Below are 24,999 nucleotides of genomic sequence, written 5' to 3'. Positions count from 1 at the left end.
CTCTTCTTTATAAAGCCCTTTCAAGGTGCCCTTTTCCACTTAGCTTTTACTCCCAATAGAATCATCTCAGTTTTGCAGATGAGGAAACAGAGGCTCAGAAGGTGTTAGGGACACATCTGAGGTCACTAAGCTAGCATGAAGAACAGCAAACCTTCTGAGTCTCTTCCCACTTTCCCATGTGGCCATCAGTTCTCACACCGAAAGTGTTCAGGGTTGCACCTCTCACCATCCCCGCCCTTCCTGCCCAAACCCAGTGTCCCTTTTCTTCACGGATATGGACATGTGGGAAGCTCACTGCTATTTGAAAACAGAAAAATAAGAAGGTCCAGTCTAAGTTCTCAATTCTGTGGGACTCTGCTGATATCAAAGACGTGAATCTAAAGTTCCCATGTGGGTCTCCTTAAATTCCACTGGCTGCTAGCACGGTTTGGCTTTCTAGGAGAACCAAGGCGGCATTGGGTATAACAATACAACAACCCAAACCACAATAAAGCCCAATTTGTAATCATGCCAGCTCTGAAGGTATTTTAAATCCTTCCAACTCAGTGTTTTTGATATAAAAGCCATCTTACTCTCTGAAGAATGGCTGAATTGCTTTGTTTCCAGCTCTGAAAACTACACTGTTCTGAATATGAGTTGATCTGGGGGGAATGTTTTTAAGCATAAAAACTTATTTCGAAGACAATCACAAAGTTGATGTCAGCCACTAGTCTACACCGACTACTGTGGGTGTGCTTTGAGTTGGAGCCACACTCGGCACAAGACTACCTGGCTGTCCACTCAGTCTCAGGTATGCTCTGTCTTCTACTTCCCCACCATTGCATTTATGTGTCAAACTATTTCTATAGTTTCCACTTGTGTCATATGATCTATTACCTGTCTTCTTAACCTCCAGCATTCTCTGCAGGCTTTCTCGAAGGGTCTTACCTTTGTGTTTCTGATATGTACAAGCCTCCTTGGGGTGGTAGAAGGAGGCATCCCCATGAGTGTAAAGGAAAAAGTGTTAGTAGGGAATTAGGAGACAGTTTCCCAGCTCTGCCTGGGAATCGTGGAGACACCCTTCACAAGGTGCTTCGTTTCAGCAGTCTCCAGGTGAATCCTATGCTTCATTTCAGCAGTCTCCAGGTGAATCCTATGCTTCATTTCAGCAGTCTCCAGTTGAATCCTATGCTTCATTTCAGCAGTCTCCAGTTGAATCCTATGCTTCATTTCAGTAGTCTCCTGTTGAATCATATGTGAGAGGAGGCTACTGAAAAAGGGGACTTCCAGGGTCCTTTCCATGACTCTGAAGTTTGACAACCTGTGATTAAATCCCAGCTCCTCCACTTTTTAGCTACACATCCTTGAGCAAGTAGGTAACCCTCTTGCTCTTGGTCTTAGTTTCCTTGTCTATAAAATGGGAATAGTGAGTAGTTCCTTTGTTTGGCTGTTGAAGGATTAGAAGAGATAATGCACATAAAATGATTAGCTGGGTGCCACATGACAGTAAATGCCGGCTGAACATTGGATGGTATGATTGTTCATCTCTAACATCATCAAGAATCATGTGCTAAATGTCTATTTGTTCCTATCATTAACTCTGTATAAGAGATATACAAAATGGGCTGGGTGTGGTGGCTCATGCTTCTAATCCCAGCACTTTGGTAGGCCGAGGTGGGTGGTTCACAAGGTCAGGAGATTGAGACCATCCTGGCCAACATGGTGAAACCCCGACACTACTAAAAATACAAAAATTAGCTGGGTGTGGTGGCACGGGCCTGTAATCCCAGCTACTTGGGAGGCTGGGGCAGGTGAATGGCTTGAACCCGGGAGGCAGAGATTGCAGTGAGCCCAGATCTTGCCACTGCACTCCAGCCAGGCAGCAGAGAGAGACTCTGTCTTAAAAAAAAAAAAAAAAGATATACAAAATGACAAAACCTGTGGCTTCTTAAAATACAGAGCTCAATTCTGTTTGCAAACCCTTTGGCAGTGCTTTGTACAGTGTTGAGTTGCTAGTTACTAAATATCTGTCTTCTAAGAAATAGATATAAAAAGGTAATTAATGACTTTCATTAAGTAGCACACTTTAGTCACATGAAAGAGCCTTTGGGTGACTGACAGAGCTGGAGTGTCCAGCCAAGATCTTCTTTTCTCTGCTTAGTTAAATCACACATTGGACATTTACAGGCCTGCGTGAAACAGCCCTGCTCCAAAGAACTTGGTATAGAATATGAGTATTTATGAGCCTTGCCTCCGTGTTCTTGTCAATGGAGGTCAGCCCTCAATTTTACTCAAAGCAGCAGTGAACATGCTTCAAAGAACCTCAGGAACACTGCTCGTGTTAAGATGATTTACCTCAATTACAGCACCAGTAGTAAGATCACAAAATTTATTGATTTGTGGTTCTTGATGAAAAAATGTTCAGTCCTCTACCCTTATGTAAAATGCAATAGCCTCTGCATTTTACATCTAAGGGAAGAGAAGCAATTTTGTCCAGATAAGAATTGCTAAAAGGAGCACCATGAGTTGATGGCCATTTTCCCTACTGTTTGCCATCCGTGTAAATCTAGACGTTTAATTTGCTGGTATTCATAGATCCTGCCCATGATCTGATGAACACACTATGCCATGCAGTGAAATTATACTGAAGTCGCAGGATAGCATAATATCTCTCCCTTAAATTAGGGAGCTAAAGAGGCAATCACTTTTTTTCTAAACCAGGAAACCTCTAAATAAATCACCAGTGTTCTCTGGGATTTCTATTGTCAGATGAGGGCAGCAGCATGGGACCCATGTTCTCTCTTTCAAGAATGTTACTTTATTAGCATTCCATGAGCTGCAAAGCTTCCAAAATGCCTCCTGAAAGGATGGTTGTTAAGTCATTTACCGTCAAAGACCAAAAAGGCCTGGAAAGAACCCCAGGTCTAACAATTTAGCAAGACATTCTTTGGAAAGGGGAGATGCTTAAAGGCAGTAACCACACTTTATGTTTTGACTCGCTAATTATAATATTCTCTCTCTCTCTATAAGTAGTATGAAATTAACTTAAAATGGTATAACTTTCATACAAATGGAAATTTCAGTATGGTTTATGAGAAAGGCAATATTTAGATGTGACTTTAGAGAGAAAACATTCACATTTCTATCTCTTCAATCAATCAAGACTGCAACAGTGGAGATTCCCTAATTCTGAAATAATATCTGGAATCTAAAAACAAGAAGCCTTGAAACGGAGATCTCGGCGATTTACAGTGGTTAGCACTCTGCATTGTGAAATACAGATCAACTCAGCCCCTAGTTTACCACTTTACCTGTTGTACTTTTCTCTCCCCTCCAGCTGGTTAATTTTGGAGACCGTTAATGAACACAAATGACTTAAAATCAACAGGCTATACTCCAGGTAACAATCTGAGTAACCTATGACATCAGGTCCACTATGTCAGGTCAGTGTTTCCTGCAACATAGACAAGATATGGTCTGACTTCTAGAATTCCCCTACCTCCCCAAAAAAGAAAAAAAGTCAAAGGGAGACAAAGAATATTTGTGGGACAACTGCTACATGCTCATTCTATTTACTGCCCCACCCCCCACTACACCTTGAAGTGTATAACTTGATTCATTTTCACAAACTGGATGTGTGAGACCAATATCCAGGTGAAGATACGAGGTTATTTCTGAAAATACCAGAATATTTCCCGCACTCATAAGCCACCACATGCCCCCTTCCAGTTACTATACCTCGATACCCAACAGTACCCATGATCCTGATTTCTAACTACAGATTTTTTTCCCTATTTTTGTCCATAAGTGGATCCATACAATATGTACACTTTGTGAGTGGCTTAATTTTACATTATGCTTGTGAGGTTGATCCATATTGTTATAAGTGGCTTCTATCCTACTTATCCTTCCAAGTAGAATTTCCTTGTCTATTTTATAGGTGAGGAATTGAGGCTTAAAGATTTTAAGCAACTTGGCAAAGCCAAATAGCTGGTCAGTGGCTGAGTCAGGAACTCAAACCTAGATTCCCGTCTATTCTCCTTCAGACATGAGATGTTCCAGTTGTCTTCCTCAGCCCCTACACATCAGCATATGTAAACCTCCAGAATGTATTATTGCCTTAATTACGACTTGGAGACAGGGTCTGTTTAAAGGACAGCAGAAACAATGCATCTTCTGCCTTAAATAAGGCTCACTGCAAATAGTAAGGCTTTATTTTGGATAACTGGATGCATCTAGAATTAGGATCTCCTTTGACAAGGAGTAAGGTTTGGCAATAGATAGGTCCAGCTGCAAAAGTCAGCCTTGGTAGTTAACTCTCAAGTATTTTCTAAAATAGAGAACAGTTTATAACTTCTTACCGGAATAATTCTCCATGCTCGTTCTATCTCTTAATATATCTATATCTATGTATATGAGGTCTGTAAAATGATACAAAAAGTATGAAAACCCTTCAGAATATTAAAATCCCACCTTCCTCTCAGAAGCTCCAGGGCCAATGTGTCTGCTCGGAGGGGCAGCTTGAGCCCCCGACCTCTTCTGATGTTTCTGATGCAGATTCCACACCAGTCCGCAGAGAGGGCCAGCCTGGCACAGTGTGGGCAGCTGCTCTCCACCTCGCATGGCCTGAGTCTTTGCTCAACTCCACTCCCGCGACCCTGCAGCCTCAAAGGATTCCTTAGGTCCAAACTGCGGCCTGCTTCAGGCTTCCCAGGCATCTGGGTCCTTTGTCTGTTCTGATCTTTATCTTGGGGTCCAGGAGACTTGCCATTGTCTCTTTCTGGCCTGGTTTTCCTGAAGACGTTCAGATGGGGCATAGTGGCAGGGAAGGCCAGAGGAAGAGACTTACAGTGGTCTCCTCAGGGCCCTGATATGAGTCCCACTCCCTACCTCTTGCTTCTTGATCTTAAGATTGTCTTTGGGTAAGTTTTAACTTCATTATTTTAAAAAGACAAGCGTAGTGAGGGCAACAGTGTTTAAATGATAATACACTGAGGTCAAAATAGAATAAAATATTGCCTCCTCCTGAAACACACCGGGTCCTGGCCCTGCTGCTTGCCACCTACTATGACTTTCATCCTAAGAGAATGGCAGCAGCTGGATTCTCCCATTCTTAGCTTTTAGCAGCCGTGGCCCTATGCATAGAAGTTTCCATCAAACAGCAACCATTGCCCAGTTTGCTGCAATGGTCCTTAATCTGAACCGTGCACAGAAATGAAGAACTGTTCAAAATGCAGATTATTGGATCCCCTCCAGCCCCTCACCACAGATTCTGATGCAGTAAGTGGTGGTTGGAGCCCAGGAACTTCATTTTAATGAGCACCCAGATGACTCTGTTGCAGATAATGTATCAAGTCACTGAGAAATGCTGTGGCAAATGAATTCACTTCAACCAGATGTGGGTTCATATTGGGGCTCCACCAGGATCTGGCACAGGTCACTTCCCTCCCTGGGCCTCAGGCCCCTCATCTGTACCCAGAGGGGGCCTGGACCTCTGACTCCCACACAGAGGTTCGAGTGTCCATGACTGTTTGGTTCCTAGTGAGACACAGGGGTCGGGTGGCAGACAGATGGGAGAGTGCAAATGTGTCACAGCAGCAACCCGCCTCACTGGCCAGCTGCCTGGGCAGCTTCTCTGGAGACTGTCGCCTGTCCTACCAGCTAGCTGCTCATGACTTTTGGCAGCTGGTAGAGAAGCAGCCACGCTATGCTCCTTGGCAATGTCCTCCAACACACTTTGTCTCTCTTCAGTGCCATCCTCCCATCCCAATGTTTCCATTTTTTTTTAATTAAAGTTCTGGGATGTGTGTGCAGAACGTGCAGGTTTGTTACATAGGTATACATGTGCCATGGTGGTTTGCTGCACCCATCAACCTGTCGATCTAGGTTATAAGTCCTGGATGCATTGGGTATTTCTCCTAATGCTATGCCTCCCCTTGCCCCCACCCCCCGACAGGCCCTGGTGTGTGATTTTCCCCTCCCTGTGTCCATGTGTTCTCATTGTTCAACTCCCACTTATGAGCAAGAACATGCAGTGTTTGGTTTTCTGTTCCTGTGTTACTGTGCTGAGAATGATGGTTTCCAGCTTCATCCATGTCCCTGCAAAGGACATGAACTCATTCTTTTTTATGGCTCCATAGTATTCCATGGTGTATATGTGCCACATTTTCTTTATCCAGTCTATCACTGATGGGCATTTGGGTTGGCCCAAGTCTGCTATTGTGAATAGTGCTGCAATAAGCATACATGGTGCATGTGTCTTTATAGTAGAATGATTTATAATTCTTTGGGTATATACCCAATAATGGGATTGCTGAGTCAAATGGTATTTCTGGTTCTAGATCCTTGAGGAATCACCACACTATCTTCCACAGTGGTTGAACTAATTTACACTCCCACCAACAGTGTAAAAGCGTTCCAATTTTCCACATCCCTCTCCAGCATCTGTTGTTTCCTGACTTTTTAATGATCACTATTCAAACTGGCATGAGATGATATCTCATTGTGGTTTTGATTTGCATTTCTCTAATGACCAGTGATGATGAGCTTTTTTTCATATGCTTCTTGGCCACATGAATGTGTTCTTTTGAGAAGTGTCTGTTCATATCCTTTACCCGCTTTTTGATGGGGTTATTTTTTTTTTGTAAATTTTTTAAATAAACTTTTTATTTTGGAATAATTTTAAATTTATGTAAAAGTTGCAAAGATACTACAGACAAGTCAATTCCCTAAATGTTAACATCTTACAGTACATTTGTCGAAACTAAGAAACCAACATTGATACATTCCGTTGAACTAAATTCCAGACATTTAGATTTCCCCAGTTTTTTCACTAATTTCCTTTTTCTGTTCGGGGTCCAATCCTGGAGACCACAGGGCATTTTGTTATCAAGTCTCCTTAGTCTCTTTCGGTCTGTGGCTCTTTCTGAGTTCTTTCTTGACCCCCATGACCTTCACAGCCTTGAGTGGTAGCGGCCAGATATCGTGAAGAATGTCATTCGGTCTGGTTTGTCTGCTATTTGTCCTCATGGTTAGACTGGGGTTATGGGTTTTGGTGAAGAATACCACAGAGGTGAAATGCCCTCATCACATATCAATGTGCTGTCAACATGACTTATCACTGGTGACGTTAACCTTGAGCACTTAGATAAGTAGTGCTTTCACCAGGTTTCTCCACTTTGAATTGTTTCTTTTCTAAATGAGTTCCAAGGGAATAAAGCTTTGGCCTTTGCCACTAAGAGTTACCTGGATAAACTGGAAGAGGCGGGGGTGGGTAACTAAAGGTGGCTTTGTCACTCTGTCACCCCCTGCTTGGCCATGAGTAGGATACAGTGGTTTGGAATCATCCCTAACCTTGCTGGGTTCTGCACCCCTCATTCCAGATGAAGTGGGGTCTGCTAACGTTGGTACGGGTGTGTGAATCACCAGGAGGGCTGTTTAAGAAATAGCTGCTGATTGGGTGGGCTTGCCACAGAGCCCAGGCCGCTGTAGTTTTAATGAGCTCCCAGGTGACTCTGATGTACATCAGCTTTTGAGAACCACTGAGCTACAGCTCAGATTTTCTTGCAACTGAAAATATCCACGCGAGTTTCATTCTGGTATTTATATCTGCCAGCAGGTGGAACCAGAGGCCTATGACATTAAATCCACTGACGAAAACTAGGACAAATTCCAGTCAACAAAGCATTCCGCATTGTAAGCAGAATTAGGGTTATTTTGAAACAGATGGGCGCTACAGAGGCTGCTGCACTGAATATTATGGAGTTGTTTATTGTCTAGATGGCCTGAAACCCAGGAATTATTTGCCAGCATCTAGCAGTTTCTATGTCATATTAGAATTCTTCCAGAGCAGAGGAGACTGACAAGGCACTGGGAGAGATATAGATACAGATACGGATATGAATGCAGATAGTTTAACTATTTCTAATTCTGAATTTCCTCCTGCTATTGTGCATGCTGCCCTGTGTTAGTGAGTGCTTTGCAGGAATCATCCGGAGCCTCCTTAATATGCTAACTCCAAATCAGAGGAGATAAACAGACACAATCTATGGTAATAAGACAATCAATCCTAGATGCAGTAATACTCAAAATGATCTATGTTAGGCCTAACCAGGTGGTACTGGTTACTGGCTCACATTATCACTCAAACCACCCCCAAAACTTGTACTTGTCCCCAATCCTCCTCTTTGCGTCTGCCCCTCCTCCTCAGCCCCCACCCCAACCCCAGGAGAGCATCAGAAGGGCGGAAGTGAGATAAAAGGCCCATCTAGCTCCCATTCTGACTGTGCCTGATGCCTGGTTCAGAGTGCACACTGCTGTCTAAGGACACTCAGAACTTGGTTTGACTTGGGGGTTTTTCTGCTCTAGCACTGAGTGAATGTACAAGACCAGGGCTTATAAAGTGAGTATTCCATGAGTTCTAGGAATCTGCAAAAATCTCCAGCACCAGTGGTTCCTTTCAGGAGAATATTTCTAATTCCTTAGTCTATGACCCCAGGGAGTTAGCTGTTGCTGTTCTGCCTGGTATGCCTAGGCTCAGAGAGGTCACAAAGGCTGTCATGGACTCAATGTTTGTGTTCCCTCAAAATTCATACTTTGAAGTCCTAACCCTCAATGTGATGGTATGTGGAGGTGGGGCCTTTGGGAGGTAATTAGGTTTCCATGAGACAGGATGGTGGAGCCCCCGTGGTGGTATTGGTACCCTTATCAGGGAATGAAGAGGCCAGAGCTCGCACTCTCTGCCATGTGAGGTCACAGTGAGAAGGCGGCCATCTATAATCCAGGAAGAGGGACCCCACCAGAACCTGATCATATTAGTACCTGGAACTTCGAGCCTCCAGAACTGTGAGAAATACATTTTTGTGGTTTAAGCCACCCAGTCCATGGCGGTATTTTGTTAAGGTGGCCTAAACTCACTAAGACAGCATCTTTGAAGTTGGCAGCTTGGCAACTGGTAGTTCAGCAGGTGCCGGCTGTCACAGCTGCTGGGCAGGCCCCCAGTGATCAGAGGGGTGAACAGATGTGCTTTCTGGTGGAGAAGAAAGCACATCTTTCTTGGGACCCTGTCCTAAGTGGTGGCTTCATAAATGCCTGGGACAGCAGCTCCCTCCCTCCAAGGGACACAATGCCAGCTGCATGGCTCACCCTCCTACACGAGCAGGGGCAGTTCCTCCATTCACAAATGACAAGGTCCCCCACACCATTGCATTTTGCCCAGGTGCTCAAATCTCCTGTTCAAATAAAGGTACAAAGAAGCATTTTTGATAACATTGAGACCTGTTTTGTTTTTTTCTCACTCCCTTCCACTTGAGTTTCAAACCACAGAGACGGCCCAATTTCCAGTCCTTCAAACCAAGGGTCAAGGGAATGTTTTCATTGACTTTTGAAATCAAAGACCATTTGAAATTAGCCAACATTTCCCTCAGAAACCTCAATCTTCTTAAAACACTCTTTAACCTTTGTACATGAAAAAAAGTACAAGTAAACATCGTTCCAAGCATTCAAGGAATAAGGAGAAAAAAAAAAAAAAAGACAAGCCAGTGGGAAAAGAACTTTGAAAAGGGACAAAAAGTTGGCAACTTCTGCTGAGAACAACCATCCCCGAGTGGTCAAGTTTAGGTCACATTGGACAACCACGGCAGATAACCATGTGTCTAGTAAAACAAGGCTGTTGGGCCTGGGAAAAGAAGTGGATTGAGGTGGCTGGCCCCCAGGGTGGGTAGCCTGACTGACTAGCAGCAACTAAAGTGAACCACATAAGTGGCCCCAGGTCCCACACCTACCCAATACTTCCATGCCACCTTCCCGCAGAAAACACAGCATTCTTCGAAGGGCTAAAGACTAGATGCTGGATCTAGAACAGTGATTCTCAAACCCACGTCGGGGAGCTTGGTGAGAGGCAGATTCTAGGGTTCTAATGGGAGATTCCAGATCAATGTCTGTTGGGGGACCCAGAAATGTGCATTTTTTAACATGCACCTCAAGTGAGCTGGATGTCCACATGCCCCACTTTGAGAAACTTTGATCACAGGAATGCCATACTGTGTTCTGTGGTTATGTTTGTCTTTGACCATTTGCACTAGCATGGCATTTGGTTTTGTATAAGTAGGTTTTTGGTGACATTTATTATGAGCCAAAGACTATGGTAGTTTCCTAGGTTATGCTATGCTCAACCTTGGATGATGTAGATTTTAAAAGATACCAATGCAACCCAGCTATCTTGAAAAACACAACAAATACAATTGTTAGTTAAAATTCTCTTAGTGATGACATTAGAGTAGAAGAAACTGGCCCAATGTAGCTCCCCCAGTCCTAGGAACAAAGGAATTCACCTCTGGATCCCTGGTGCCTGGTACATAGTGGGTGCATTATAAATGCTTGAGGAATGAATGAAAGAACAAGCTAACATACCATTAGGGCAAATTTCCATTTCTGGCCTCAGCCACTAAATAGCTCTCAAATCCTGAGACACAAATAGTGAGGAACAGGTGAGTGGGGACTATAAGCCCATAGACTTTGGAACACAATTCAGTCGATTTGTTTTCTCTATGAAATTTACAAGATTTGCGTGGGCTCTGGGGTTCTGGACACATCAAAGAACATTCAGCAGCTAGAAACAGGCTGAGATATGAGATGTATTGCATCTATTTATGCTGAATGCTGTGTTAAATGTTTTAAAAGTTCAAATTATCTTTACCTTTCAAATACCATAAGCCTGACTGTACATAACTACAGGTCCAGAAATACCAATATCAATGCATAATTACAAAAACAATCCCTGACCTAGGAAATTGTCCCTGAGATTATTTGTGGTCTAGGAGAACACAGTGGTCCAAAGCCCTTATTAAAGCTGACAGCCACCTGGCATCCATCTTTTGCAGGTGGAACTAGAGGAAGACAAACTGCTCTGAGAAAAACCTGCAATTAGAGTGAGTCATGGCTGGTATCAAAGGTATCCAAATCATCAGGGGCAGGGCTGAGGGAATCACTGGGAACCTCCCAGCCCAACCCTACCACATGTGAGGCCTGTGGCTAGATGTGTGCTTGCTGGGCAAGAAAAGAAAAGAGGGCGGGGGGAAGTTGAAAATACGTGAAAGAGGAATGATGTACTCATCAAAAGTATGATAGCCATGAATTTTGAGAGGCAGCAGCTTGTGGTTTAGGAAACCAGGGTGGGCTTCTCCACAAAGGTCTAGATAACTTGGACCATGAGGGCGATGCGACCTTTATCCGTTTGGAGTGGATAAGCTCCATGAGATACGCGGCAGTGAGAAGCCATCTGGAGAAAGGCACAAACAAGCAGGAGCCTTGCTCTCTGGACCCCAGAGCTGAGAAATTCTTATGTGGGTCGGAGTTAGCCTAGAATTGTGATGGCTGGGAAGCCAGTTTCTGTGATGTGAAAAACTGTCTGAGAAGTATGACGGTCATTTTAAAACCATGCTTATTTCTGTATTTGATGGCATTTAACCCTGAGTCTAATTAAGCACTTTTTGTGTGTTCTTTTAGGTCTGATTAACTCATTATCCTTCTCTCAAATCCTAATCTTGTGCCCCATTAGAGACTCTGTGTGTGTGTGTGTGCACGCGCGCGCATGTGCATGAGTGCATGGATTTGTGTGTCTGCATGTGTTTGCATGAGTGTGTGCTTATGTGTGTGTGTGCTAATAACCTATAGAGGCAGGGGGCAATTTTGTGACCGAAACCTAACATCTCTCTTTTTTTTTTTTTTGAAGTTCAATAAGCTTATTTATTTATTTATTATTATACTTTAAGTTCTAGGGTACATGTGCACAACGTGTGGTCTCGTTACATAGGTATACATGTGCCATGCTGGCCCGCTGCACCCATCAACTCATTGTTTACATTAGGCATTTCTCCCAATGCCATCCCTCCCCACACCCTCCACCCCATGACAAGCCTGGTGTATGATGTTCCCCACCCTGTGTCCAAGTGTTCTCACTGTTCAACTCCCACCTATGAATGAGAACATGCAGTGTTTGGTTTTCTGTCCCTGTGATAGTTTGCTCAGAATGATGGAAACGTAACATCTCTTACAAACAAGCCCACCCAGTCTCAGGAAGGCCAAGGAGTGTCTCAGACTGGTTTTACATCCTTGAAATGGCCTGCCTCAGTCTCAAACTGAACATAAATAAACTCGGGAATTATTTTACAATAGTCTCTGCTACGGAGAGATATTCAATAACAACAAAAAATGAGTTATTTTACATATCTATTAATAGACATTATTAATAAATTCTAGTAAAAAAAAACTTATTTTATGAACAGAAAAAGAAAACCCCAGAACGAAATTTTTAAAATTTCAATCCCAAGTTAGGAACCTAGAATTAGGCTCCTCTTGGATAACTGAAGATTTAGATATGGGAAGAGGAATATGTTGCTCTCTGAACTTCATTGGAAGTATCTAAATATGTGCTTTGGCCAGATAAAAAGCTAGCAGAGAAAGGACTATATGGTTTTACTACAGAAGTCCTCAAGATTTAATCAAATGTGGACAGTAGACTGTGTATGAGATGCATCCAGGATGACATCATAAAAATCATGCATTTCCAGAACATGAGGGCTGTCTTCAGGATGGTAGATCTGACTCGCTCATGTCAGAGATGGGAAATGGAAGTCCAGAGAAGGTAAATGGTTTTGCTAAGAGCTAAGAGGGACAGAACCATACCCCAAATCTCCTGTTTTCTCTTCCAAGCATTTCATTCTGCTTAAAACCTCACTTACCAAATCTGGAGTAGACATCGATGTCTTACAAAGCTGACTTTCTGCTACCTGGTTCTGGTGGGGAACAAGAGTAGGGCACGGGTTCTGAACCAGAAAGAGCTGAGGTTGAATACTGGCTTTGCCTCTTATTTTGTGCCCTAGGAGGAGTTACTTTACTCACTGATCCTCAATTTTCTTATCTGTAAAATCTAGCTTATGGGTGTGTTCTGAGGACCAAATGAATTAAAGGATGTGAACACCTGGGTCAAAGGAATGAAAGGTAAGTGGTGCCGACTGTTACATTAATGACCCCGTTTCTAGGCTATCCTCAAAAATGCCCCCACGATCCCTCCGGTTAGTCACACAAGCCCAGACCCTACAGTCTTCCTTGACACCTTCCTCTTCCACTCATCCTGCCCCCAAATTCAATCCGTCGAAACTTGTCATTTTAACCTGAACATTCCCAAATTTGTCCATTCTCTATCTGCCCTGTCACCAGCACTGTTTGAGTCACCTATATCATGGGCCTAGACCAGTGCCTGAACTGCTGTGATGGTTAATATAGGCGTGAACTAGACTGGCTTAAGGGATGCCTAGATGGCTGGTGAAGCAGTGCTCCTGGGTGTTTCTGAAAGTTGCCAGAGGAGACTGACTGACATTCAAGTCAGGAGACTGGGAGAGGAAGACGCGCCCCAATGTGGGTGGGCACATCCAGTGGACAGCCAGTGTGGCTAGAACAGGGCAGACGGTAGAGGGTACGTAGCCTGCTGAGTCTTCTTGCTTTTCCTCTCTCCCCCTGTGTGGGATGCTTGCTTCCTCTCCTCCTGCCTTTGAATATGATGGGCCAGCCAAGTAAAAAGGGCTCCCAGAGAATCTCCAACTGACCTGTGCAATGGGAAGATGGGGTGGGGCCTCGGGAAGTTCGAGCCATTTGCAGGGGGAGGAGCCTGGCCCCTCCTGTTCCTGGGTGGTGACCTGGGATTCAGTTGGTGAGATGAGGGCCTGTTAACAGGAACCGCTCTTGCTTTGCTGAGTGTTTTCCTTTTCTCACCCAATAAATTCTGCTTTTCTCACCTTTCTGTGTCCACGAGCCTTATCTTTCCTGGTTGTGTGGCAAGAACCCAGTTTTTAGCTGAACTGAGGAGAAAGTCCTACAACAATGAGACTGCAGTTTCTTCAGCCTTTGGACACTGGGACTTTCAGCAGCGGCCTCCTGGGCGCTCTTGGGCCTTGGGCCTCAGACTGAGGGCTGCGCTGCAGGTTTCCTTGGTTTTGAGGCTTTTGGACTGGGACTGAGCCACACTAATGGCTTCTCTCTTTCCCCAGCCTGCAGATGGCCTATCATAGGACTTTGCTTGTAATCACTTAGCTGATTCTCCACAATAAACTCCGTTTTATACATACCTGTATCCTATGGGTTCTGTTCCTCTGCAGAACTCTAACACAACCCTAAACCATTTCCCCACACTTGCTCCTGTCTTCCTACCAGCCGTTCTTCACACAGTAGCCGGGAGAGCTTTTCAAAAACAAACATCTCATCCACTTTACTCTTGGCTTTTATTTTACAGCAAAAATAAAGAATCTTACTCTGCCCAGTAAGTGCAGGGCGTGGCCACGAGCTGCCTCTCCAGCTCCCTTGGGTGCCACTCTCCCCTCACCTCCACTTGCCCCACCCCGCTTCTCCTTGCTTCATGTCCTCCGGCTCTTGGCTTAAACACAACTTCTCCAGGAAAGTGACTGTGTCCTCTGATCACCCCCAATGAGGGTTCTTTGCCTGAAGCTCTCATAGGATCCCCTCTCTTCAAAGCACATGATGCCATGGTTAGTGATTATCGTGAATCTAATCATTTTGACAGTGTGCATTCTCACTGGGTAGTGAGCTCCACGGGGGCAAGGACAGTGAGGGATTGTGTCCACATTCTATCCCTGGGGATGAATAAATAAATGAACAAATGCAGGAATGGAAGGAGGTGTTGAGTGCTAAGTACTGCCTTCATTATACAGATGTAAAGACTGAGGCTTGAGGTCTCATGCCAGAAAATGGTATGGTCCATATGTCCAGGGGTCAGACGCAAGCCCAGTGCTCTTCGTATACCACCAGTTTGCTTTGGACACCACCACACACATCTTTCCCTGTACCATCCAACCTTTCTTTACTCCAACTAGTGGCTTAGCAAAAAATTAGAGATTTTTAACGGGGGACTAGCAGGCTATAGGAAGGGTTGTAATTGGTACATGGAGAAAAAAGAGAGTGCAAATTGAATATTTGAATTAAAAAACAAAGATGACCATGAAAAGGCACAAAGTGCGTTGCTGTTTAGACCAAGTGTGACAGTGTTCTAGAATTATTTCTATGGCTCTGAAGACAGATTAAGGGCAAGTGACTTGGCAAAAGGCCTAGACCTGTTTTCAGATAATTATCTCAGAGTAGAAAAAAATAAGGGCAGTACAAGCTCCAGTGAGGACACTACACCAACATGATGGATCTAAATGGAACACACTTCTATGAGTCATTTATAGCTTTAAATACTATAGAGAAAAGAATGCATAAAACATGTCCAAACAGCCTCTTTTTGATGTGGTGAACTCTTTTAAAACCGCATTGTTCAAACTTACGTTAAAATGCATACTCCCCCTGTTTACAATGGTACTATTGGAGGAACTCAATATAAAAGTACAACTGTTACATTTCAAAGACAAGACTTACAACCTTAGAACAACAGGGCAATTCCCAGTGTGAACTTATGAGCTGCTAAACCTCAAAAGATTTCTTCAATTAGCAATGAAGACTCTTGACATATTTGCAGCCTAATATAGGGGCTGCTCTTTATATAATTTGGGGTGTATCAGAACTTTTCCTTACTTTTATTTACCTCGGATGACAACTATTTTGCTTCTCCCTGTGCAGCGTTGGATCCTGCTAATTACGCTACAGGGCCAGGATGGTGTTTCACAGTTCACCATCACTCCTGGGGCAGGCTACAAATTATACATAATGCACTGCATTGTAATTGCTTCATTGTGAACTTTGCTCGCCTTTCCAACACAAAATACCAACATCTAAGTTGTTTTATTACAAAAAACCATAAGAGATTCTTTTGGATTATAAACATCTGAAGACATAACATTCTCATGAATTCCAGCCGGCTATTTTGGACACTCAGTGGGGCAGACAAGGCTGAAAAGCAGAGCAAATACACTTCATATTCGTGTTTACAGAAAAAAAGGAGGCGGCAGTCATGAAGGCAAGACTGTGTTAAATGCAAAACTAAAGGGAGGGGGAGCTTGCTGAAGGGGAGACACAAACTGAACTGGGAAACCAGAGATGCCAGACGTCCAGTGATGCTCCTTGACTTCTCTGGGCCTCAAGTTCCTCATTTCCAAAACAAAGGCATAGAAACAAATGACCACAAAGATCCCTTTTTACATGAAGACAGGCACTCAGGAGAGCAGTGGCTTGTTTCTGAGTCCCATTTCTGGGGCTAGCCTTATCCCAGCCTGAAGGGTAAACCAGGAACCCGAGTCTTGTGCCAGATAAGAGGCCTCTGCCATCTACCCTGTTTGTTTGGGGTCTCTAAGAAAAAGACGATGGCTCTTTCAATGGGAAGAGGGGATCAAAATAAATGAAGCCTTAGTTTTATATATAAAATGCTGCCAAGTGGGGAAAAATACCAGAGCAGGATGGTAGTCACTGAAATTTATCACTGCCCTTGTGCCCCAGGGCCAAGAAGCCTCACTCCAGACACCTACCCGATAGGCCCAAGTCATAGTACCTTGTGCCTACAGCACTTACAAGCCATACCCAGGCCCCCGGTAAGCCTCCTCTCAAAGTAAGACAATAGCCTGATGTGTCAAGTTAGACTGGGGTCTCTTCTCTTCCTCTAGACAAGCTTAAGGTAGCGGCAGCACTGCACAGAACTGTGGGTGTTCTTCATCAGTGTACGGTGGTGAGTCTCCTACACAGTGAAGATGGGACCGTCAAAGAAGAGGAAACAGCAGGGACAGGTTTCGAGGTAAGGAGGTGTGGGTAAAGCTCAGTCAAAGAAGAGGAAACAGCAGGGACAGGTTTCGAGGTAAGGAGGTGTGGGTAAAGCTCAGTCAAAGAAGAGGAAACAGCAGGGACAGGTTTCGAGGTAAGGAGGTGTGGGTAAAGCTCAGTCAAAGAAGAGGAAACAGCAGGGACAGGTTTCGAGGTAAGGAGGTGTGGGTAAAGCTCACACATTTTGATAATTTACAATAAATTGTTACTATATTGGGATACTGGGATACTGCTCCTTTGATGTTGCTGCCTGTCAAAGCAGCTGAAGCAGACGTCTCGACTTGGACTTGGGAAGTCATTGACTAGGCATCCTCATTTCTCTTTGTCTAGTGGTGTCTCCAGGGGGGTGGGCATATCCAAGATCTAGTACGACCAGAGGACACGGACAAGGTGACAGAGGACTTAAGTGACAATGGACAACAGCTTCATACCTGGACTGCCCTAGAAGCCCTGCTTGGCTGCTAAGTTCGGGTTGGCCTTGAGGGAAGAGCAGGCTGTGCTCTCACACCTTGCAAGTGTCCCTGGTACCCAAAACTTGGGGCTTTGCACCTCTGCTCCAATCCATACTGCACATAGTCTCCAAACCAAACAGTCAGGACTTGTGACCAGACAGGCCCTGCTATGCTAATGGAAGCAGGAGACCTATTTTCAACTGGAACCATGAGTGTGACTGTCCTCTAGATCTAGATACAGAACATAACACCCTGGGGCTACTTATATTACTCCTGCAGCCAAATGCACTCAATCAGATCCCTCAGAGGGACAAGGTAACCTTGCTTGCTATCTATTGGCAACAATGAAATCTTGCTTTTGTGTATTATCTCTTTTCAAATATTTCCTAAATAATACGTAGTTCCTAAGCATCATCGTAACTTTTAATATGTCAGTACACAAGGCAATACTTAAGGAGTTTATGTATAGATCATTGTCGAAAATTCCAAGCCTAACAGATTTTAAAGAGTTCCTTCTTCATGTAGATATAAATGCATTTCCCTGCATTGGACAATAGTTTGACACCATCTTTAAATCCAAGCAGATTCCCCTGTTCTGCACCAAACTCCCCCTTTCATTAGGAGGACTGACAAGGTTTTCTATCATCTGACTAGGACTGCTTCTGGGTGGCCCCGGCAGGGAAATGAGAAAGAATGAGGAAAATCAAGAAGTTGCTCCCTCTAGGAGCCGGGCCCTCCCTCACCCCATTGCCATTCTGAGGAAAGCAAACCGTCATTGAGTTCGGACCTCCCTCACCTCCAACTTTATTGAGGTCTAACTGACAAATAAAATTGTATAAGTTTAAGGTATACAACATGATGGTTTTATAGATGTATTTATAGGTGTGTGTGTGTGTGTGTCTGTGTGTGTGTGTAGTGAAATGAGTACCACAATCAAGTTAGTTACCTCAGGGGCATCGATTCCACGTTTTCTACATGGTCTTGTTATGAAGAGTTTCTCTTTATTCTCATTTATCATTCTGGGGCACCATATTAAATCTTGGGAGGCCCTAGGAGAGCTCAGATCTGAAAGATTTTATGTTAGAAATGGAACTGCCAACTAAATGGAAGAAGGAGCTGGTGGTTTTAAAAACATAATTTTCTTGCTACCCACTTCCCAGTTCTCTCCACATACCAAGGAATTTACTGCTGCAGGTTCACGTGTGGCCATCAGAGCAGTGGAACTAGGTCTCGTCTGTGCCACAGGAGCGCAGCCTGGAAGGGATACATGGCCTGAGAATGGTAATGGGGGCACCAAGATCTCCAGGATGTGCCTGAGCCATGCACTGGCGAGGTACCTGAAAAGAGTGATCTCCAATTATACAATGACACCATGAGCACTGTACGGTTCACGACTCTCAGACTGCAGTGGGTATCCACCCTGCTCTTGGGTACGGGACACTAAAGAGGATCCTGGTGCCTGGAAATCTATGCCAATCACTTCCACGGGTACATTTCCATTTATTTTACAGCCAAACCAGAAGAATCTAATAACTAGATGTCTCTTTTGTACATCCTTGTTCAATGAAAAAGTGACTCTAAGGAAGTTAATACCTTGACACTCAGGACTCAAAAGGGCAACAGCCATACAATACTCTGGGCTCAAGTCCCTCTTCAGCAGAACCTCCCCACATTCTATGCACAGGGCAGAGAAGACTCAGAATGCTAATTATTTCCTTGAAGTGTTACACCAAGTGCTATGTAAAAAGGAATCGCAGGTGAGACAAATGCTGGCCATCTGTCAAGGCCTGTGAAACTGGGTAAGGAGGCAAGCATGTGGAAAGGTGGTGAGGGGCTCTGGGCCTCTTCCCCACAAAACCCTCAAGCTCATTGCAGAGAGGCAGCCACTCTGCAACCAAAGAGCCCAAGTGAACGAAAAGGAGACTCTCAGGGGTGGGCAGCTACGAGGAGGAACAGGCAGAATTATCATTCTAACACAGAGTAGCCTTATTCATGGGCTCTGGAGTTGCTCTAACACTCACAGGAATGCTGCAAGAAAGATATGATCTACTTCACTTCTGCTAGTGAAGGAGGCAGGTCAAGGCCCCTCTCATCTGGTTTTCACTTGCTCAGACAATAACAATGATAACGAAATGCTTGCTGCTTCCAAGAATGAACATCTCCGTCTGTTTACTCTTGATCTAACTTACCTTTGTCTCTGGAAGAAAACAATTGAAACATAAAATGTTAGAGAGGTCCTTGCTGAAGGGGACTAGGCAGGAAAGAGAGTGAATATTACATCTAGGAATCATTTTATGAACTACTCCTAAGGCATAGAGCTTTGCTCTTGATCAGTAAGCACCAGTCTTAGAATGGGGGCACTTGGGTAAATGGCAAAGCAAATGAGGAAGCAGAGTGGAAAGGGGAATAGTCAAACACCCACTTCCCAACTTTCTCAGACAATGAGGCCAGACATGTCCCCCAGGTACCAATTTTGTGGTCACCAGCATCTCTAGCACAGGAAAATGTCTTACACAATTTTTTTGAGTAATTATTTCCTGGACTTGATGCCAGGCAATTCTCATTCTTTCTCTGGGAAGGATATACTTTGGGATTCCTGCTACAAATTAAATGGTTTGGATGAGTTTAGAAGAAGATCATTTAAGGACAATCAACACTATAGAGTTTTGTGTACACACACACACACACACACACACACACACACACACAAACTGCAAAAAGGAAATACTGAAAGTGAACAAGAACTCCGAGGCTGAAGTCCAGGGAGGAACTTTTGTGAGAAAGGATGGCAGCCAGAGGGCACAACCCAAACTCAGGTAGGGGTCTGAATCTCTACTCTGAAATCCAGGCCTATCAATAGATTAAAACGTAAACATAGAAAATCATATAGCAATGGGGGGAACCTGAAGGTTTGCATGCTTAATTTTTTTTTTTTTTGCTACAGGCTTCCTTCCTTTCTTTAACTTTAGTTGATAAACGGAGGGATTTGGTCTTCTGAATACACACGGTAACTTGTGAACCTACCTATAACCCAACCAAAAACTGACAAAAACCAAAACATTTCAAACAGACTTCATGAAAGGCACCCTCGAAGAGCAAGAGCCTGGCCAAGTGTGAGCAGAGAGTCCCTGGACTCAAGAGACACGTCTGTGCTGCTCACTGTCAGGTCACTATCACAGGTGTCCAGTCATCATTTGCTGAATGACTGACTCAAAAATTCCATAGATGGAGGGCAAATTCCACCATTTCCACCTCCTGCCTTGACCCAGAAACTGAGCCCATGAAGCAGCACTGCAGGGTTTTGAATGTGGCCCACGTCTGCCCTGGTGCCATCTAGTGACCCTGGGAGTCCAGATGAACTGGGTGGAGCAGCCTTCCCAGGCCCACTCACAGGGGCAGACCCCTTTTTCCAGGCAGCATAGCAGGGCTGAGAAAGAAGATGATGGCTTTGCTCTTTAGGTAATCCCCATCTCTCTCTTCCCTCCTCTCATTTAGCACCTTTGTGTTTCTTTCTCAAGAAGTGTGCTTTTTCCATCAATGATTGACTGGATAAAGAAAATGTGGCACATACACACAATGGAATACTATGCAGCCATAGAAAAGAATGAGATCGAGAAGGGGCGGAGCAAGATGGCCGAATAGGAACAGCTCCAGTCTCCAACTCCCAGCGCGAATGACACAGAAGACCGGTGATTTCTGCATTTTCAACTGAGGTACTGGGGTCATCTCACTAGGGAGTGCCGGACAATCGGTGCTGGTCAGCTGCTGCAGCCCGACCAGCGAGAGCTGAAGCAGGGCGAGGCATCGCCTCACCTGGGAAGTGCAAGGGGGAAGGGAATCCCTTTTCCTAGCCAGGGGAACTGAGACACACAACACCTGGAAAATTGGGTAACTCCCACCCCAATACTGTGCTTAAAGCAAACGGGCACACCAGGAGATTATATCCCACACCCGGCCGGGAGGGTCCCACGCCCAGGAGCCTCCCTCACTGCTAGCACAGCAGTCTGCGATCTAACCGCAAGGCAGCAGCGAGGCTGGGGGAGGGGCGCCCGCCATTGCTGAGGCTTAAGTAGGTAAACAAAGCCGCTGGGAAGCTCGAACTGGGTGGAGCTCACAGCAGCTCAAGGAAACCTGCCTGTCTCGGTAGACTCCACCTCTGGGGACAGGGCACAACTAAACAACAACAACAACAACAACAACAACAACAAAAAAGCAGCAGAAACCTCTGCAGACGCAAATGACTCTGTCTGACAGCTTTGAAGAGAGCAGTGGATCTCCCAGCACGGAGGTTGAGATCTGAGAACGGACAGACTGCCTGCTCAAGTGGGTCCCGGACCCCTGAGTAGCCTAACTGGGAGACATCCCCCACTAGGAGCAGTCTGACACCCCACACCTCATAGGGTGGAGTACACCCCTGAGAGGAAGCCTCCAAAGTAAGAATCAGACAGGTACACTCGCTGTTCAGCAATATTCTATCTTCTGCAGCCTCTGCTGCTGATACCCAGGCAAACAGGGTCTGGAGTGGACCTCAAGCAATCTCCAACAGACCTATAGCTGAGGGTCCTAACTGTTAGAAGGAAAACTATCAAACAGGAAGGACACCTACACCAAAACCCCATCAGTACGTCACCATCATCAAAGACCAGAAGCAGATAAAACCACAAAGATGGGGAAAAAGCAGGGCAGAAAAGCTGGAAATTCAAAAAAAAAGAGCGCATCTCCCCCTGCAAAGGAGCGCAGCTCATCGCCAGCAACGGATCAAAGTTGGATGGAGAATGACTTTGACGAGATGAGAGAAGAAGGCTTCAGTCCATCAAATTTCTCAGAGCTAAAGGAGGAATTACGTACCCAGCGCAAAGAAACTAAAAATCTTGAAAAAAAAGTGGAAGAATTGATAGCTAGAGTAATTAATGCAGAGAAGGTCATAAACGAAATGACAGAGATGAAAACCATGACACGAGAAATACGTGACAAATGCACAAGCTTCAGTAACCGACTCGATCAACTGGAAGAAAGAGTATCAGCGATTGAGGATCAAATGAATGAAATGAAGTGAGAAGAGAAACCAAAAGAAAAAAGAAGAAAAAGAAATGAACAAAGCCTGCAAGAAGTATGGGATTATGTAAAAAGACCAAATCTACGTCTGATTGGGGTGCCTGAAAGTGAGGGGGAAAATGGAACCAAGTTGGAAAACACTCTTCAGGATATCATCCAGGACAACTTCCCCAACCTAGTAGGGCAGGCCAACATTCAAATCCAGGAAATACAGAGAACACCACAAAGATACTCCTTGAGAAGAGCAATTCCAAGACACATAATTGCCAGATTCACCAAAGTTGAAATGAAGGAAAAAATCTTAAGGGCAGCCAGAGAGAAAGGTCGGGTTACGCACAAAGGGAAGCCCATCAGACTAACAGCAGATCTCTCGGCAGAAACTCTACAAGCCAGAAGAGAGTGGGGGCCAATATTCAACATTCTTAAAGAAAAGAATTTTAAACCCAGAATTTCATATCCAGCCAAACTAAATTTCATAAGTGAAGGAGAAATAAAATCCTTTACAGATAAGCAAATGCTTACAGATTTTGTCACCACCAGGCCTGCCTTACAAGAGACCCTGAAGGAAGCACTAAACATGGAAAGGAACAACCGGTACCAGCCACTGCAAAAACATGCCAAAATGTAAAGACCATCGAGGCTAGGAAGAAACTGCATCAACTAATGAGCAAAATAACCAGTTAATATCATAATGGCAGGATCAAGTTCACACATAACAATATTAACCTTAAATGTAAATGGACTAAATGCTCCAATTAAAAGACACAGACTGGCAAACTGGATAAAGAGTCAAGACCCATCAGTCTGCTGTATTCAGGAGACCTATCTCACATGCAGAGACACACATAGGCTCAAAATAAAGGGATGGAGGAAGATCTACCAAGCAAATGGAGAACAAAAAAAAGCAGGGGTTGCAAATACTAGTCTCTGATAAAACAGACTTTAAACTATCAAAGATCAAAAGAGACAAAGAAGGCCATTACATAATGGTAAAGGGATCAATTCAACAGGAAGAGCTAACTATCCTAAATGTATATGCACCCAATACAGGAGCACCCAGATTCATAAAGCAAGTCCTTAGAGACTTACAAAGAGACTTAGACTCCAATACAATAATAATGGGAGACTTCAACACTCCACTGTCAACATTAGACAGATCAACGAGACAGAAAGTTAACAAGGATATCCAGGAATTGAACTCATCTCTGCAGCAAGCAGACCTAATAGACATCTATAGAACTCTCCACCCCAAATCAACAGAATATACATTCTTCTCAGCACCACATCGCACTTATTCCAAAATCGACCACATAATTGGAAGTAAAGCACTCCTCAGAAAATGTACAAGAACAGAAATTATAACAAACTGTCTCTCAGACCACAGTGCAATCAAACTAGAACTCAGGACTAAGAAACTCAATCAAAACCGCTCAACTACATGGAAACTGAACAACCTGCTCCTGAATGACTACTGGGTACATAACAAAATGAAGGCAGAAATAAAGATGTTCTTTGAAACCAATGAGAACAAAGATACAACATACCAGAATCTCTGGGACACATTTAAAGCAGTGTGTAGAGGGAAATTTATAGCACTAAATGCCCACAAGAGAAAGCTGGAAAGATCTAAAATTGACACTCTAACGTCACAATTAAAAGAACTAGAGAAGCAAGAGCAAACACATTCAAAAGCTAGCAGAAGGCAAGAAATAACTAAGATCAGAGCAGAACTGAAGGAGATAGAGACACAAAAAACCCTCCAAAAAATCAATGAATCCAGGAGTTGGTTTTTTGAAAAGATCAACAAAATTGACAGACTAATAAAAACAAAATTGACAGACTAATAAAGAAGAAAAGAGAGAACAATCAAATAGATGCAATAAAAAATGATAAAGGGGATATCACCATCGACCCCACAGAAATACAAACTACCATCATAGAATACTATAAACACCTCTATGCAAATAAACTAGAAAACCTAGAAGACATGGATAATTTCCTGGACACTTACACTCTTCCAAGACTAAACCAGGAAGAAGTTGATTCCCTGAATAGACCAATAGCAGGCTCTGAAATTGAGGCAATAATTAATAGCCTACCAACCAAAAAAAGTCCAGGACCAGATGGATTCACAGCTGAATTCTACCAGAGGTACAAGGAGGAACGGGTACCATTCCTTCTGAAACTATTCCAATCAATAGAAAAAGAGGGAATCCTCCCTAACTCATTTTATGAGGCCAACATCATTCTGATACCAAAGCCTGGCAGAGACACAACAAAAAAAGAGAATTTTAGACCAATATCCCTTATGAACATCAATGCAAAAATCCTCAATAAAATACTGGCAAACCGGATTCAGCAGCACATCAAAAAGCTTATCCACTATGATCAAGTGGGCTTCATCCCTTGGATGCAAGGCTGGTTCACCATTCGCAAATCAATAAATGTAATCCAGCATATAAACAGAACCAAAGACAAGAACCACATGATTATCTCAATAGATGCAGAAAAGGCTTTTGACAAAATTCAACAGCCCTTCATGCTAAAAACGCTCAATAAATGCGGTATTGATGGAACGTACCTCAAAATAATAAGAGCTATTTATGACAAACCCACAGCCAATATCATACTGAAAGGGCAAAAACTGGAAAAATTCCCTTTGAAAACTGGCACAAGACAGGGATGCCCTCTCTCACCACTCCTATTCAACATAGTGTTGGAAGTTCTGGCTAGGGCAATCAGGCAAGAGAAAGAA

The 24,999-nt window shown here is 44.0% G+C and overlaps 1 protein-coding gene across 15 annotated transcripts in view; it reads right to left on the bottom strand.

The window, feature by feature from the left end:
• The window catches only part of LOC105473986 (rhomboid domain containing 1), a 182,587-nt gene that overhangs the window by 23,477 nt on the left and 134,111 nt on the right, over positions 1-24,999 (bottom strand). For 5 of the 15 annotated variants that reach the window (XM_071073471.1, XM_071073470.1, XM_024790353.2 and 2 more), the window contains exon 7: positions 18,364-18,526. The exons of 7 other annotated variants lie outside the window; for them this stretch is intronic. In XM_071073471.1, coding sequence (XP_070929572.1) covers positions 18,399-18,526 — 128 coding nt within the window. In that variant the 3' untranslated portion in view covers positions 18,364-18,398. Of the gene's footprint in view, positions 1-927; positions 1,222-18,363; positions 18,527-24,999 lie in introns of all 15 variants that reach the window. 3 more of the 15 variants (XR_011610096.1, XR_011610101.1, XR_003016282.2) reach the window with 1 other exon arrangement.

Source organism: Macaca nemestrina, chromosome 11 (assembly GCF_043159975.1).
Source record: "Macaca nemestrina isolate mMacNem1 chromosome 11, mMacNem.hap1, whole genome shotgun sequence".
NCBI lineage: Eukaryota > Metazoa > Chordata > Mammalia > Primates > Cercopithecidae > Macaca > Macaca nemestrina.
Note: the sequence above shows the minus strand (reverse complement) of the source record. Positions and strands in the feature narration are given on the sequence as shown.